This window comes from Cyrtonyx montezumae, unplaced genomic scaffold, assembly GCF_038088225.1.
Source record: "Cyrtonyx montezumae isolate F1298 unplaced genomic scaffold, pur_monq_1.0 scaffold_10, whole genome shotgun sequence".
NCBI classification, from domain to species: domain Eukaryota; kingdom Metazoa; phylum Chordata; class Aves; order Galliformes; family Odontophoridae; genus Cyrtonyx; species Cyrtonyx montezumae.
The window spans coordinates 57,796,671-57,810,778 of record NW_027071826.1 but is presented as its reverse complement, the minus strand read 5'-3'; the positions used below and the strand labels follow the sequence as shown (position 1 = coordinate 57,810,778).

Genomic DNA, 14,108 nt, shown 5'->3' with positions numbered 1-14,108 from the left:
TCTGGGCAAGGCTCAAGTTGCTGCGATAAGTAATCGTGCGGATGCTGCTCTTAAATAAATAAAGGAAATTCCAGATGCAGGGCTGGCAGAGAGCTAAGCAGTCAGCACCTAGGGAACGTGGCTCCTCTCGGGTACCCAAACAGGGACAAAGCACTTCCCCGGCGCCAGTGGCTTAGGGCTGCATCCCGCCGAGCCACAGCTCAAGCTTTTGGCAGTGCAGAGCCCTCGATAGCAGCAGGGTTATGGCAGAGCCCGGGTTCCTGTGGCATCGCCACAGCGATCCCCAGCGCCCGTGGTCAGCGGGAGCAGATGGAAATAGCAGCACGTTCCCAGCTGCAAAACACACACAGGGATCCGTGAGCAGGCGGAGAGAGGGATATATATAGAGACAGACGTATGGATGATGCACTGCAATGGTGGCTGGCACCCAGAACGCTTCCGATGCACGCAGCGGGTCCTGGATCCCAGCCCTGCCCCAGCACAAATCCCCAAGTTCAGAGGGACGGGGAATCAGAGCGCAGAGGGAAAAAGGGAGTTGGAAAGGCAGGGACTAGACTGCAGGCGTCAGCGCCACGAGCTGTAGGCACAGGGCCACCCACCCCCTGTGCCCTGCCACTCAGACCCCAAAAGGGTGACTGACGCCCCACAGTGGGTTTCATCAACCCCTGTTGTGGCAGTATGCTGAAGCTCGTGCCAGCGTTCACAGGAATCCCGCTGCTTCCTCCCAGCCCTGGAAATAGCTGCAAAGGAAAAAGGATGTGGCAGGCATGCGGGCTGGCTGCCGGCCTCCAACCCCAACCCCCTGCAATTAGCAGTGGATGTGCAGTCGGTGAGCCCAAGATTGAGCTTGGGGTTGGGACTGCATCCAGACATACAAGTCAGAATCCGGCTGCACACTGCACTCACCGCCCTGAGAACTGACCCCACTGCCTTCCTCGCACCAGACTTGTGCTCCATATTGCCAAACGACGCCAGCGGCCGCGGTGCTTCCTTTAGGGCATGGCACGGGGCTCCTGTGCGTGGAGAAAGCACGAGCTGAGGTCTTCCATTGCCTTCTTCCCAAATCTGGAAGAACGGGAACTCAGGGCACAGAAGAGCATTGTGTTTCCATTCCAAAACTCAATGGGCAAATAGGCAGCCAGTGCCTCTTTCTCCCTCCTCAGCCGAGGAGAGCCAGGAGCAGAGGGCATCCGCAGAGGCAGCGCTGTAGGGAGCCCCCCGAGCCATGCTGCCTGCCCTCAAGGCAGAGGGGCTGCATGGTCGGAGCGGAGCGATGCTTCCTCCACCCAACAACCAAGCCTATGTGGGATTGCTCTAAGGCACTCCGTGCTCCTCAGGTTTGTCCTTGGTGGCTCCACAGCCCCTCACGGCGCATCCTCCAGCAGCGGGGATCCGTCATCCTGGGGGGACCTCCCAGCACCTTCTTCCTCCTCTTCCTCGAGGTGCTCTCGGTGCTGTTGATCCCGCAGCCGTTCCTCCCGCGCCTCCATGTACTCCAGGGCCCCGTTGCCCACCAGCCGCACAGTGTCCGCCACGCAGGGCGGCTGCCGCACGGGGTTGTGGTCGTAGGAGAGCAGGCACAGGCCGGCCAGGCTGCGCAGGTCGGGGAAGCGGGCGATGCGGTTGCGATCGAGGTCAAGGACGCGGAGCTGGGCCACGCGGAGCAGCACCGGGGGGAAGTGCTGGAAACGGTTGCCGTAGAGCCAGAGGCCCTGCAGGGCGGCCATGCGGGGCAGGGCAGAGGGCAGCCGTGCCAGGCGGTTGTCTCCCAGCTGCAGGCTGCGCAGGCCCGGCAGGCCCAGCAGGACGCGGGGAAAGTGGCCCATGAAGTTGCCCTCCAGCCAGAGGCAGCGCAGGCTCTGCAGGCGGCTGAAGGAGGGAGGCAGCCCCTGCAGCCCGTTGCGGCCCAGGTAGAGGTACGCCAGGCACGGCAAGTGGCACAGGGCCTCGGGCACCTCCAGCAGCTCGTTGCCGTCCAGCGCCAGCGTGCGGAGGTGCCGCAGGGCCGCCAGCTCGGCCGGCACGTCACGCAGCCCCGCACCGCTCAGGTACAGCTTGCGCAGCCCACGCTGAGACCACAGCACCGGGGGCAGCCGCCCGCGCAGCGCCTCCAGCCGCTGCTCCACGCCCGCGGGGCCCTCGGCCGATATCTGACACGTCGAACCGCCGCTGCCCATCGCCTCCGACTGAGGACGCCGTCGCCCCAGCAACGCAGCATAGAGGCGGGGGGGGGGGGGGGGGGGGGGGAAGCTAAGGCCACGCCCCCGCTCTAAGGCCACGCCCCCGCTCTAAGGCCACGCCCCCGCTCTAAGGCCACGCCCCCGCTCTAAGGCCACGCCCCCGCTCTAAGGCCACGCCCCCGCTCTAAGGCCACGCCCCCGCTCTAAGGCCACGCCCCCGCTCTAAGGCCACGCCCCCGCTCTAAGGCCACGCCCCCGCTCTAAGGCCACGCCCCCGCTCTAAGGCCACGCCCCCGCTCTAAGGCCACGCCCCCGCTCTAAGGCCACGCCCCCGCTCTAAGGCCACGCCCCCGCTCTAAGGCCACGCCCCCGCTCTAAGGCCACGCCCCCGCTCTAAGGCCACGCCCCCGCTCTAAGGCCACGCCCCCGCTCTAAGGCCACGCCCCCGCTCTAAGGCCACGCCCCCGCTCTAAGGCCACGCCCCCGCTCTAAGGCCACGCCCCCGCTCTAAGGCCACGCCCCCGCTCTAAGGCCACGCCCCCGCTCTAAGGCCACGCCCCCGCTCTAAGGCCACGCCCCCGCTCTAAGGCCACGCCCCCGCTCTAAGGCCACGCCCCCGCTCTAAGGCCACGCCCCCGCTCTAAGGCCACGCCCCCGCTCTAAGGCCACGCCCCCGCTCTAAGGCCACGCCCCCGCTCTAAGGCCACGCCCCCGCTCTAAGGCCACGCCCCCGGCCCGCTCTAAGGCCACGCCCCCGGCCCGCTCTAAGGCCACGCCCCCGGCCCGCTCTAAGGCCACGCCCCCGGCCCGCTCTAAGGCCACGCCCCCGGCCCGCTCTAAGGCCACGCCCCCGGCCCGCTCTAAGGCCACGCCCCCGGCCCGCTCTAAGGCCACGCCCCCGGCCCGCTCTAAGGCCACGCCCCCGGCCCGCTCTAAGGCCACGCCCCCGGCCCGCTCTAAGGCCACGCCCCCGGCCCGCTCTAAGGCCACGCCCCCGGCCCGCTCTAAGGCCACGCCCCCGGCCCGCTCTAAGGCCACGCCCCCGGCCCGCTCTAAGGCCACGCCCCCGGCCCGCTCTAAGGCCACGCCCCCGGCCCGCTCTAAGGCCACGCCCCCGGCCCGCTCTAAGGCCACGCCCCCGGCCCGCTCTAAGGCCACGCCCCCGGCCCGCTCTAAGGCCACGCCCCCGGCCCGCTCTAAGGCCACGCCCCCGGCCCGCTCTAAGGCCACGCCCCCGGCCCGCTCTAAGGCCACGCCCCCGGCCCGCTCTAAGGCCACGCCCCCGGCCCGCTCTAAGGCCACGCCCCCGGCCCGCTCTAAGGCCACGCCCCCGGCCCGCTCTAAGGCCACGCCCCCGGCCCGCTCTAAGGCCACGCCCCCGGCCCGCTCTAAGGCCACGCCCCCGGCCCGCTCTAAGGCCACGCCCCCGGCCCGCTCTAAGGCCACGCCCCCGGCCCGCTCTAAGGCCACGCCCCCGGCCCGCTCTAAGGCCACGCCCCCGGCCCGCTCTAAGGCCACGCCCCCGGCCCGCTCTAAGGCCACGCCCCCGGCCCGCTCTAAGGCCACGCCCCCGGCCCGCTCTAAGGCCACGCCCCCGGCCCGCTCTAAGGCCACGCCCCCGGCCCGCTCTAAGGCCACGCCCCCGGCCCGCTCTAAGGCCACGCCCCCGGCCCGCTCTAAGGCCACGCCCCCGGCCCGCTCTAAGGCCACGCCCCCGGCCCGCTCTAAGGCCACGCCCCCGGCCCGCTCTAAGGCCACGCCCCCGGCCCGCTCTAAGGCCACGCCCCCGGCCCGCTCTAAGGCCACGCCCCCGGCCCGCTCTAAGGCCACGCCCCCGGCCCGCTCTAAGGCCACGCCCCCGGCCCGCTCTAAGGCCACGCCCCCGGCCCGCTCTAAGGCCACGCCCCCGGCCCGCTCTAAGGCCACGCCCCCGGCCCGCTCTAAGGCCACGCCCCCGGCCCGCTCTAAGGCCACGCCCCCGGCCCGCTCTAAGGCCACGCCCCCGGCCCGCTCTAAGGCCACGCCCCCGGCCCGCTCTAAGGCCACGCCCCCGGCCCGCTCTAAGGCCACGCCCCCGGCCCGCTCTAAGGCCACGCCCCCGGCCCGCTCTAAGGCCACGCCCCCGGCCCGCTCTAAGGCCACGCCCCCGGCCCGCTCTAAGGCCACGCCCCCGGCCCGCTCTAAGGCCACGCCCCCGGCCCGCTCTAAGGCCACGCCCCCGGCCCGCTCTAAGGCCACGCCCCCGGCCCGCTCTAAGGCCACGCCCCCGGCCCGCTCTAAGGCCACGCCCCCGGCCCGCTCTAAGGCCACGCCCCCGGCCCGCTCTAAGGCCACGCCCCCGGCCCGCTCTAAGGCCACGCCCCCGGCCCGCTCTAAGGCCACGCCCCCGGCCCGCTCTAAGGCCACGCCCCCGGCCCGCTCTAAGGCCACGCCCCCGGCCCGCTCTAAGGCCACGCCCCCGGCCCGCTCTAAGGCCACGCCCCCGGCCCGCTCTAAGGCCACGCCCCCGGCCCGCTCTAAGGCCACGCCCCCGGCCCGCTCTAAGGCCACGCCCCCGGCCCGCTCTAAGGCCACGCCCCCGGCCCGCTCTAAGGCCACGCCCCCGGCCCGCTCTAAGGCCACGCCCCCGGCCCGCTCTAAGGCCACGCCCCCGGCCCGCTCTAAGGCCACGCCCCCGGCCCGCTCTAAGGCCACGCCCCCGGCCCGCTCTAAGGCCACGCCCCCGGCCCGCTCTAAGGCCACGCCCCCGGCCCGCTCTAAGGCCACGCCCCCGGCCCGCTCTAAGGCCACGCCCCCGGCCCGCTCTAAGGCCACGCCCCCGGCCCGCTCTAAGGCCACGCCCCCGGCCCGCTCAGCACCTAAACAAGGGCCATGCACCCCCTGACTGGTCACTGCACAAGTGCCCCATACCCCTGCTGTGAGTGGATCGTGGCACAGAAACCCACGAGGTCCCTGCTAAGGTGATGCCCAGCCCCATTGCAGGTGAGCAGTGGGGCAGGGAGCACAGCTTGGCCTGGGGACAGACAAAAGGGAGGGAGAATGGCAAGCTGTGGGGAGACCCGCGGTGTCTGAGTACCTGGAGGCAGCGGAGGCCATGGAACGTCCCTGCAGAAATGGTGACTCTGTCTTCAGGTGATCAGTGTGGTGACGCAGGGCTGGCTAAGGGACAACAGGACACTTGTACCAGGAGCTAGCAGCCACAGCTTTATTTGTCATGCCCTCAGAGTCTGAAGGAGGAGCTGTCAGTTTGTGGACTCAAAGAGGTACTCCAGGTCTGGCTGCCGCAGCCTCTGCTCCTTCTTCTTGTTCTTAGCAAGCTCCTTCAGCATGGCCATCACCTCATTGTCAAACACAGCTGGCGTGGGCTTGGCTTCTGCAGTACAAATAAGAGGCAGAGCATAGGAGAGCAGCTCCGCACTGCCCCAAGTCACCCACACGAACCACGGCCTGGTGCAGCACACACATACCTGTGGCCCAGTAGTAGATGTCCCAGTCATTGCTGGGCTCGTTGATGAGTCGGTCATAGAGGTTCAGCTGCCGCTCATCCATGCGGTTCAAGTTCTCCTTGGCAAAAAGGCTGCAGGAAAACGCATGGGGGTAAAGCAGAGCTCAACCTCCAGCCCGGGAAAAAGCTCCTTCCTGAGCTGTGTGAAGTCCCACCTGAGCAGGATGCAGTTTTCAAGCATGCCCCTCTTCCTGCTCTCGTACAGCAGACGCGCTCTCTTGGTGGGCAGTGGTTCATCGGGACGCTCCTTCCAGGGTGGCAGTGGGATCTCCAGCACGTCCTTCCCTGAGTCGCCCAGTGAGGCCCCACAGTAGCCACGTGGCATGCACAGCGGTGCCAGCACTGGGCGGCACAGGGTGCAGCAGGCCAGCGAGCACAGCTGTCAAGGAGATGGGAACAGGATGAGAAGAGCCCAGCAGAGCCCCACAACCCCTCAATTCCACGTACAGCCCCCCATTCCCCAGCTCAAGCCTCCTCCCAGGCCCTACTGACCCCCTGACCCCACACGCTACCCCCAATTCCCCTTCGTGCTCCAATCCCTTCCACCCACACATGGCTCCATCCTCTCGTGGCCCCTTAAATCCACACTCAGCTTCACATTCCACTCCCAGACCTTGCCACCCACATGGCCTTACTGTCCCCAACTCTCCCAACACTCCTCATGGGACTCTCCCAGACCCCTCATCCCCCTCTATTCCCCAGAAACATCAATCCACTTCCACACCACACACAGCCCCATATTGCCTCCAAACCCCTTAGATCCACAAAGAGTCACCAGGCCCCCCTGTTCCCAATCCCCCTTCCCAACCTCCATACAGACTCCATTCTCATCCAAGCCTTGTATTCTCATTCTCCCCTAGGCAACAATGCCTTCCAAGCCCTACTCTGTCCCCATTTCCCTTTCAAGCCCCAATACCCCCATCGGGACTCCCCCTCCTTCCCCTTCAGTCCCTGGAAACTGCAGTTCCACAGTCAGTCTCCATCTCCCCCCCATCCGTTCCCAATCTCCCCAATCCCACATAAAGATCCCATTCTACCCCAGGCTGCAATTCCCCCCCTGCCAAGGCCCTACTCCTGCCCATTTCCCCTCAAGGTCTGTGGGGTAAATAACTCCCAAGGACGGTACTTCACAACAAAATAGTATAGATGATAGTATATTTTGAGTAGTTCTAAATAGATGGGATACAAATAATACAAAAGAGAAGATGGCTCACCTTTAGGATGTCAAGGCTCGCAGGGGACTCCACGTAGGAGGGATCTCCGAGAAGAGATCCTTCCCCAGTGGTGGTCAGCCCTTAAATGGGGTTTGGGAGGGGTGGAGCCTGGCTCCCAATCACACAGGTATATCACCTTCACCTGTGGCCCCATGGCTGACTCGGTGCTCACCTCAGGTGACCAATCAGTAGTTCAGGCCGCGATTCAGCAGTTCCCATACAAGGTCTCAATCCCACTTCCCGCTGCCCCCTCCAAGCCCCACTCTCTCACTGTTCTCCCCCTCCAGGCCCCAACTCTCCCCCATTCTCCTCCAAGCCCCAATTCCCCCCTACTTCGCCTTCAGGCCCCAATCCTCCCACACAGCCCCCCGCTTTCCTCACCGCCCCCTAGTCCCCACGCATCCCGAATTCATCCCGCAGCACCCCCCAACCCTCCCCGTTAACCCCGCGGACCCTCCTCACCTTGCTCGCCGCCATGATTCCTCCTCCCAACCCCACCACCGCCAGGGGGCGCTCTGCTCGCCCAGCCCTCCCGACTCTATGGCGGGTGGGAAGAGCGGGAAATGGCGCAATAAGGCGGAAGGGGCGTGGCCAATCCGGGAGGAGGAAGGCGGAAGGGGCGTGGCGTGGCGGCGCTGGAGGTGGCGGTGAGCGCTGTTGGCGCGCGCGCGCGCGCGGGAGCGGGGGGGGCCTATAACGGGCGGGGTCTTACCGGGCGGGAGACGCGGGACCCCCGTTCCCCTCCTCATTCCTAAATCCCAGCCAAGGGGGCAGGAGGTGGGGGAGGCTCGTGCTTTGGTCGAGGGGGCCTGGTGTGCTCGCCTTGGGGCAGGCAGGGCCCTGAGGGGGGGGCGATGGGGGCAGTGAGGGCGCTGCGGTGACTCATCCCTCGCCGCAGAGCCCCTTCGGTGTGCTCTTCGCCTGGGAACATGTCGGAGGGAGTGGACCTGATTGATATCTACGCTGACGAAGAGTTCAACCAGGTGTGGAGCTTGGGAGGGGGGAGGCAAACAGAGGGGGTCTGGGCAAAATTAAAAAAAAAAAAAAAAAAAAAAGCGGGTTTGGTGCACACGTGTGGGGCTGGGATCGGCCCCACGGGACTGGGGGGGTTCCCCTGGGGCAGCTCTCAGTTGAAGATTGGGCCCCCTAGGTCAGTGAGCTCCTGCTGGAATAGTTGCTGCTGCTGTTCTGAGCTCGGTTTAGGGGTTCTGGGGTGATTTGTTGATAGGGAGTGTGACTGGAGTTTGGGACAGGAGGGAGAGGTGAATGGGGGAGGAATAAGCAGACAAGTGGAGCTTATAGGGCTGTAATTCCGGAATAGAAACCCTACAGCAGTTCCACGGAGTGCCAGCATGAGAGCTGGAGGAAAGTAAAGGGCTGCTGTGGGGTGGGAGCTCTGGGGTCAAAGCTGAGAGGGACAGTGTGAGCCCAACCTGTGGAAGGCAGCGTGGAAATGCGTAATCCCAGAGAGTTTGGGGCTTGGGGCACAAAGGGGGCTATAGCACAGCTGGGCAGATGGAAGCTTTGGAAACTGGAGGTGGTCGTGGTTAGAGGAGATCTGGTGTGGCCGGGGGCTGCAGGGGCAGTGGGCAGCACTGTGGGTTCAGCATCACCTTCCCAGGATCCTTGTAAAGGGAAACATCAAAATGCAAGCAAACCTAGGAACCAGAAAAGCTCCCACGTCACAGCAGCTCCTGAGTGATCCCTGCTCCAGCACCTATTCCTGTTCCCCAGAGCTTCCCCGGGCTAAACTCACGAGCAGAAAGCTTCCAGCCTTGGGGCAGGAGCGTGGGAGGCAGAGGAGCCAAGTACTGGGGCTGTTTAGGGATTGAGGACAAAAGTAGCTCTCCCTGTTGGAATTTCTGTAACCTTTTTGTCAGCCAGAAGAGCCCAATGCTGAAAGTTATGACTTGCCACAGGAACAGTTGTCAAGGGGAGAGCATCAGAGGGAAAATGGTTTCGTACTGGGTTTCTTCGAGCCCTTAGGGCTGCCTGCTGATGGAGAGTGGCATCCTCTGGATGGGGAGATGGGGCTGTTGTGGTCTCAGGGATCAGAGTGGCTTTCTTGGCTTGGAGAAGGAGGGTTCAGCCCTTGTGGGGCTGAGGCAGATCTCTGGGTTTGTGCTGCCCAGGAGCTGGGGAGCTTCCTGAGTGACAGCTTCATCCTGCTAAAGGCTGCAGTACTGCAGAGCTCGCAGGAGGAAGGCTGGTGGCCTGAATGGGAGCAGAACTGTGCTGGTGTAGCCAGGTGATGTTACAGCCTGCGGGCAGGGCGGGAGGGATTTGGTACCTGCTGAAGGGAGTAGGCTGAGCCCTGAGGCGTGTGGTTTCTGCTTGTGGACCCATGGGAGCACAGCTTTTTTCCTGGAGGCATAGAACAAGCTGTGTCTTGCCCAGTTGCTGGAGTCACAGCCAGCTAGCTGCAGAGCAGCGGAGGAGGTAGGCCTGGGGACAGCAGAAGCCTTTTGGGATGTGACACCCCACAGGGCTGAGAGTTGGCTTCTACTGGGAGCTGCCAGGGATGTTTCAGCAGAACAGGGCAATCCGCATCACCCCCTGTGTGCCCTAACGACCCAGAGAGCCCTTCTTGAGCCACGGTTTCAACCCCAGCTCCCCCTTAACCATCTCTCCCCTCGCAGGACTCCGAGTTCAGTAATGCTGACCAGATGGACCTGTACGATGACGTGCTGACCGCGAGCTCGCAGCCCCCGGAAAGCCGCACCAGCAGCCTGGAGCCACCCCCTGAGATCCGCCAGGAGCCATCCCCCAAACCCAACAGCAAAGCCCCTGCCATCCTGTATACCTACAGCGGGCTGCGCAACAAGCGGGCGGCTGTCTACGTGGGCAGCTTCTCCTGGGTGAGTGCTCCGGGGCCACAAACGAGTGAGGGTTTCTTGGAGATGCAGGGCTGCTTAGATGCAGTGGTTCTCCTTGCTCTGTGCTGAGCCAGTACTCCCAGCTGGGCTTGGCTTAAGGGGAAAGGGCTTTTGTACCCCCGAGAGGCTACAGAGACAGGCCCTGGGAGAGGCTGGGGAGGGCTGTGGGAGCTGAACCCGATCCCAGCCTCTGCCTTGCTGCCCCGCAGTGGACAACAGACCAGCAGCTGATCCAGACCATCCGTTCAGTGGGTGTCTATGATGTGGTGGAGCTGAAGTTTGCAGAGAACCGAGCCAATGGCCAGTCAAAAGGGTGAGTGCTGGCGGGGAGGGGAACGTGGGGGAATGGGGCAGCCAGCCAGGCCCCCTGCGGCCCCACCCTGGGGGCTGTGAGGGGACAGAGCTTTCCCCAGCTGGTGCAGGGCAGGGAGGATGAAACACAGGCTCCCAGCAGCGCAAGCACCAGGAAAGGCAGGGGGGGGATTGATGGAGACAGTGCAGTTCTGTGCTGCTCGGTGCTCACCCTGCCTGGGGGTGCGGCGCCGGGAGCTTGCTGACCACCAACCCTCCGTGCAGGTACGCAGAGGTGGTGGTGGCCTCTGAGAACTCGGTCCACAAGCTGCTGGAGCTCCTGCCTGGCAAAGTCCTCAATGGGGACAAGGTGGAGGTGAGGCTGGCCACCCGGCAGAACCTGTCCCAGTTCGAGGCGCAGGCTCGCAAACGTGAGTGGGGCGCAGGCACGGCGCGGGCAGCTCCCTGGGCCCCACTGAGCTGTCAGGACAAGACCTCGGGGTGGGGGTACACCGCCAGCAGCCTCTGGGGTTATGTCCGATTGCTGCTGAGTCTGCTTAGATCCTGACCCGAGTCTTTATGATCCCCTTTTAGGTGCTCACTCACTGCGAAGATCCCTCGTAGCCTCCTCTTCCTCCTCTCCAAACTGAATGGGCTTAAGCTCTTCAGCCTACCAACATAGCTAAGACCCTCCATATCTATTAGTAGCTCTTCTCTGGATCTCCTCCAGAATTTGTCCATCCCTGCGGAGGTAAGGTGCCCATCACTGGACACAGTATTCCAGCTGGGGCCTGGCCGTGGGCTTTCTACAATGGCCATAGATGGTCCTAGCCTCACTCCGCAGCGATGTGACGCCCTGGCCCCGCACTGGGGGGCTCTGTGGAGCCCACAGGAGCACGGACGAGGAGGTCTTGGCCAGCTGTGTTCATTGTAGACCCCGTGACCCATTTCATGCAAGGAAAGCCCATCTTTCTGAAGGCTTTGGCCGAGGTTCAGGGGGGTAGCTCTGACCATCGCGCTCTTCCTTCAGCTCCATTGCGGCTCGGCAGCACTGCTGGACCGCATCTTTGCCTCCCCTCGTGGCTCGGTGGCCAGGGTTTGTGCACTTGTCCCACGTTTTCAGCCTCCCTGAGGGGGGTCTCATAATGGGCTCCGCAGCTTTCCCAGAGCTCCGTCCCCTCTTTTTCTCTCCTGGCTCATCCTGAAAGCCTCATCCTCAATTCCTGCCCTTCTCTTCCAAAGCAGAGTTTTTCCCTCCTCCAGCTGTCGGCACTCAGGTTCTGCCCCTGCATCCATGCTCGTGCTGCCTGCTTGAGCAGACCGCAGGCTTGGGGCTGTTTAATATCTTCAGGAACTTGAGCTCTGGCCATCTCTCCCCATTTCTTGTGGCTGTTCATCTCCGTCCGTGTCACCACTCACTCTGCGGCCGCTGCAGAGTCCTGCCAACTAAAAGCAGGTGTCCCCAGGATGCTGTGCAGTTGGCTGCTGGGCAGCAGCACTCCTGAGAGCACAGGACCCTCTTGGAGGCACTTGTAAGCGGAGGCTACGTTTGGCTGGCTGGATCTGTCCCTGGGCACCTCGAGCTTTCCTGAGGTTGAACCTCACGCGCGCCTAGGGAGGAAGAGGAGGAGGATCACTGGGGGGGAGGCAGAGCCTCTGGCTGCAGCTCACTGCCCTTCCCGTGCTGCTTGCAGGCGTGCCACCGAGGGCCCACTCCCGGGACTCCGCCGACTCGCTGGATGGCCGTGCCACACCGACGGAGAACGCGCTGCCGCCCGCCCGCCTGGAGAAGCCCCCTTCCATCCTGCCCTTCTTCAACCGCCCCCCCGCTGCCCTGCCCCTCATGGGGTTGCCCCCGCCACCCATGCCCCCTCTGCCCCCCCTCTCTTCCAGCTTCGGCGTCCCCCCCCCACCGCCCGGCATCCACTACCAGCACCTCATGCCCCCGCCGCCCCGACTGCCCCCACACCTGACTGTGCCACCCCCGGGGGCTGTCCCCCCTGCCCTGCACCTCAACCCAGCCTTCTTCCCCCCGCCCAGCGCGGCCCTGGGGCCTCCACCGGATGCCTACAGCAAAGCCTTGACCCCTTACAACCACAGCAGGTGGGCGAGGGGGGGTGGGGGGCTCGGTGCCGCTGGGAGGGGGGGAGCTGCACTGAGCCCCCCCCCCCCCGCCCTGTGTCTGCACAGCCGGGAGCTCGGTCCACCACCCGCCCCCGTGAGTGAGGTGGAGTTCGAGGAGATCATGAACAGAAACCGGGCCATCTCTAGCAGTGCCATTTCCAAAGCGGTGTCGGGTGCCAGCGCAGGTAACGGTGTCCTCGCACCCCTCTGTCCCCATCAGCCTGTCTCCTGCTGCATCCCTCACCGTCCCTCCTCTCCCCGCAGGTGACTACAGCGATGCCATCGAGACCCTCCTGACAGCCATCGCCGTCATCAAGCAGTCCCGCGTCGCCAACGACGAGCGCTGCCGCGTCCTCCTCTCCTCCCTCAAAGACTGCCTGCACGGGATTGAAGCCAAGTCCTACAGCACGGGCTCCAGCAGCAGCTCTGCCAGGTAACCCTGCCTCGGGTGGCCGCGTGGCTCCTTGCTTGGGGTCTCCGGAGGTGACCAAAGGTTCTTCTCCTTTTCCCTCAGGAAAAGACACCGCTCCCGGGAGCGCTCTCCCAGCCGGTCCCGTGAAAGCAGTCGGCGACACCGGGACCTCCTGCACAGTGAGGATCGGCACGAGGAATACTTCCAGGAGAGGAACCGGGAGCACGAGAGGCATCGGGACAGGGACAGAGAGAGGGATCGGCACCACTGAGACAGGTGGGCCCCGTGGCAGGGCGTCCTGCGCCCACGGCTGGGGACACCTGGTGCTGCGGAGCTGACCTCGCTTCTCATCTCTTTTCTCTCTCTCTCTCTCCTGCAGAAGTTTGGCAGTAAGTGGTTTTTAATGGACTTGTATCTCCTCACCTCGACCAGGACTGCACCACCAAGGCTGCTTCACCCCATGTCCACCACCCGCGGCTCTTTTGGGGCACCCAAGGGACTCCCTGACACCTCATGGCTTTTTGGAGCCTGAGCCTTTGCCCACACCCCCACCGCTGCTGCTGCTGCTTCCAGGGGAGAGGCTGAAAGGCAGGGGGCCCTGCTCCACGAATACTTGGACCCAAAGAGAAATGGTGCTTTATTTTCACGGAGGGGGGCTCGTGAGCCCTTTCCTCTCCCAGCCCTCCAGCAGTGGCCAGAAGGGGATGGGGATCCCTGGGGGCAAAGAGCACGCAGCTGTCTGTTTCAGCCGGAAGAGGGCTGGGTTGGCATCACCCCCTGCGCCCCAACTTTCACAGCAGGATCACAGCCTCCATGCTCATCTCCCCAAGCGGCAGGTCTGGCTTCCAGGAGCTGGTGGGGCCTCACACACAGCCAGCCTCTCCCACAAGAGCCTTCCTTGTTTTAGAGGAAGCAGAGGAGGCAGAGCTGCAAACCCCGGCCTCAGGGACTGCACGTCCCCTTCCCAGCAGCATCTCTGCTCATGGTTGTGCAGCTGTAAGCTGGGATGGGTGGCAGGGACATGGCCACGAGGTCCCTATGCCCAGCGGGGGCTGCACAGCACTGTGCACAGCCATTTCAAGAGCTCCCAGCCCCATATGGGTTCAGGTGAAATAAGGAGCCCCAAAACAACAGCCAGCTCCCAGAGGATGCCTGCTGGGCGTCAGCACCTTCAGAACTGTTGCTGGACAGGAGAAACCTGGCTCCAGAGGTCTTTTTAGGCTAAAATCATACAAAAGAAAGATCCTGTCAAGTACCATGAGGTGCTGGTTTAGCAGGTGAACGCTGGGGGGAAGCATTTGGTGGGTGAGTTCTGTTTGATTTTTTTTTTTTACTTAACGACACAAATTTATAGTTTCTTTCCAGTTAGTGGGGGGGGGGAAAGGTGCAGAGCAAACCCCTGTTAACCACCCAGCAGGGCGACGCCCCCTCCTGGCCGCAGTGACTAGATTTGTTTGTCTTTCTGATAGGTTGGAAATTGTGTAATAAACTTGATGACGTCGTCAG

The 14,108-nt window shown here is 64.2% G+C and overlaps 3 protein-coding genes across 3 annotated transcripts; 1 reads left to right on the top strand and 2 right to left on the bottom strand.

Moving 5' to 3' along the window:
* Positions 1-1,347: 1,347 nt before the first annotated feature.
* Positions 1,348-2,221, bottom strand: LRRC10B (leucine rich repeat containing 10B). The gene has a single exon (XM_065729096.1). The coding sequence runs from the start codon at positions 2,175-2,177 to the stop codon at positions 1,365-1,367; it is 813 nt and encodes a 270-aa protein (XP_065585168.1). The 5' UTR covers positions 2,178-2,221; the 3' UTR covers positions 1,348-1,364.
* Positions 2,222-5,364: 3,143 nt separating this feature from the next.
* Positions 5,365-6,039, bottom strand: SDHAF2 (succinate dehydrogenase complex assembly factor 2). The gene is made up of 3 exons (XM_065755784.1): positions 5,841-6,039; positions 5,648-5,757; positions 5,365-5,553 (listed from the first exon to the last, which is right to left on the bottom strand). The coding sequence occupies exons 1-3, from the start codon at positions 6,008-6,010 to the stop codon at positions 5,423-5,425; spliced, it is 411 nt and encodes a 136-aa protein (XP_065611856.1). The 5' UTR covers positions 6,011-6,039; the 3' UTR covers positions 5,365-5,422.
* A 1,476-nt stretch (positions 6,040-7,515) lies between these two features.
* Positions 7,516-13,114, top strand: CPSF7 (cleavage and polyadenylation specific factor 7). Its single transcript, XM_065755510.1, has 10 exons — positions 7,516-7,546; positions 7,798-7,882; positions 9,539-9,757; positions 9,985-10,088; positions 10,352-10,497; positions 11,761-12,169; positions 12,257-12,375; positions 12,455-12,623; positions 12,705-12,878; positions 12,982-13,114. Exons 2-9 carry the CDS (start codon positions 7,829-7,831, stop codon positions 12,871-12,873), a joined length of 1,389 nt encoding a protein of 462 aa, XP_065611582.1. The 5' UTR covers positions 7,516-7,546; positions 7,798-7,828; the 3' UTR covers positions 12,874-12,878; positions 12,982-13,114.
* The last annotated feature ends 994 nt before the right edge of the window (positions 13,115-14,108 follow it).

Bases quoted from the DNA above. Each gene is read 5' to 3' on its own strand.
- SDHAF2 (XM_065755784.1), bottom strand. From the start codon at position 6,010: ATGCCACGTGGCTACTGTGGGGCCTCACTGGGCGACTCAGGGAAGGAC. The intron at 5,758-5,840 runs GTGGGACTTCAC...GTTTTCCTGCAG, and splicing joins GAAAACTGCATCCTGCTCAG to CCTTTTTGCCAAGGAGAACT. The intron at 5,554-5,647 runs GTATGTGTGTGC...TTTGTACTGCAG, and splicing joins CATCTACTACTGGGCCACAG to AAGCCAAGCCCACGCCAGCT.
- CPSF7 (XM_065755510.1), top strand. From the start codon at position 7,829: ATGTCGGAGGGAGTGGACCTGATTGATATCTACGCTGACGAAGAGTTC. The intron at 7,883-9,538 runs GTGTGGAGCTTG...CTCCCCTCGCAG, and splicing joins CTGACGAAGAGTTCAACCAG to GACTCCGAGTTCAGTAATGC. The intron at 9,758-9,984 runs GTGAGTGCTCCG...GCTGCCCCGCAG, and splicing joins ACGTGGGCAGCTTCTCCTGG to TGGACAACAGACCAGCAGCT.
- LRRC10B (XM_065729096.1), bottom strand. From the start codon at position 2,177: ATGGGCAGCGGCGGTTCGACGTGTCAGATATCGGCCGAGGGCCCCGCG.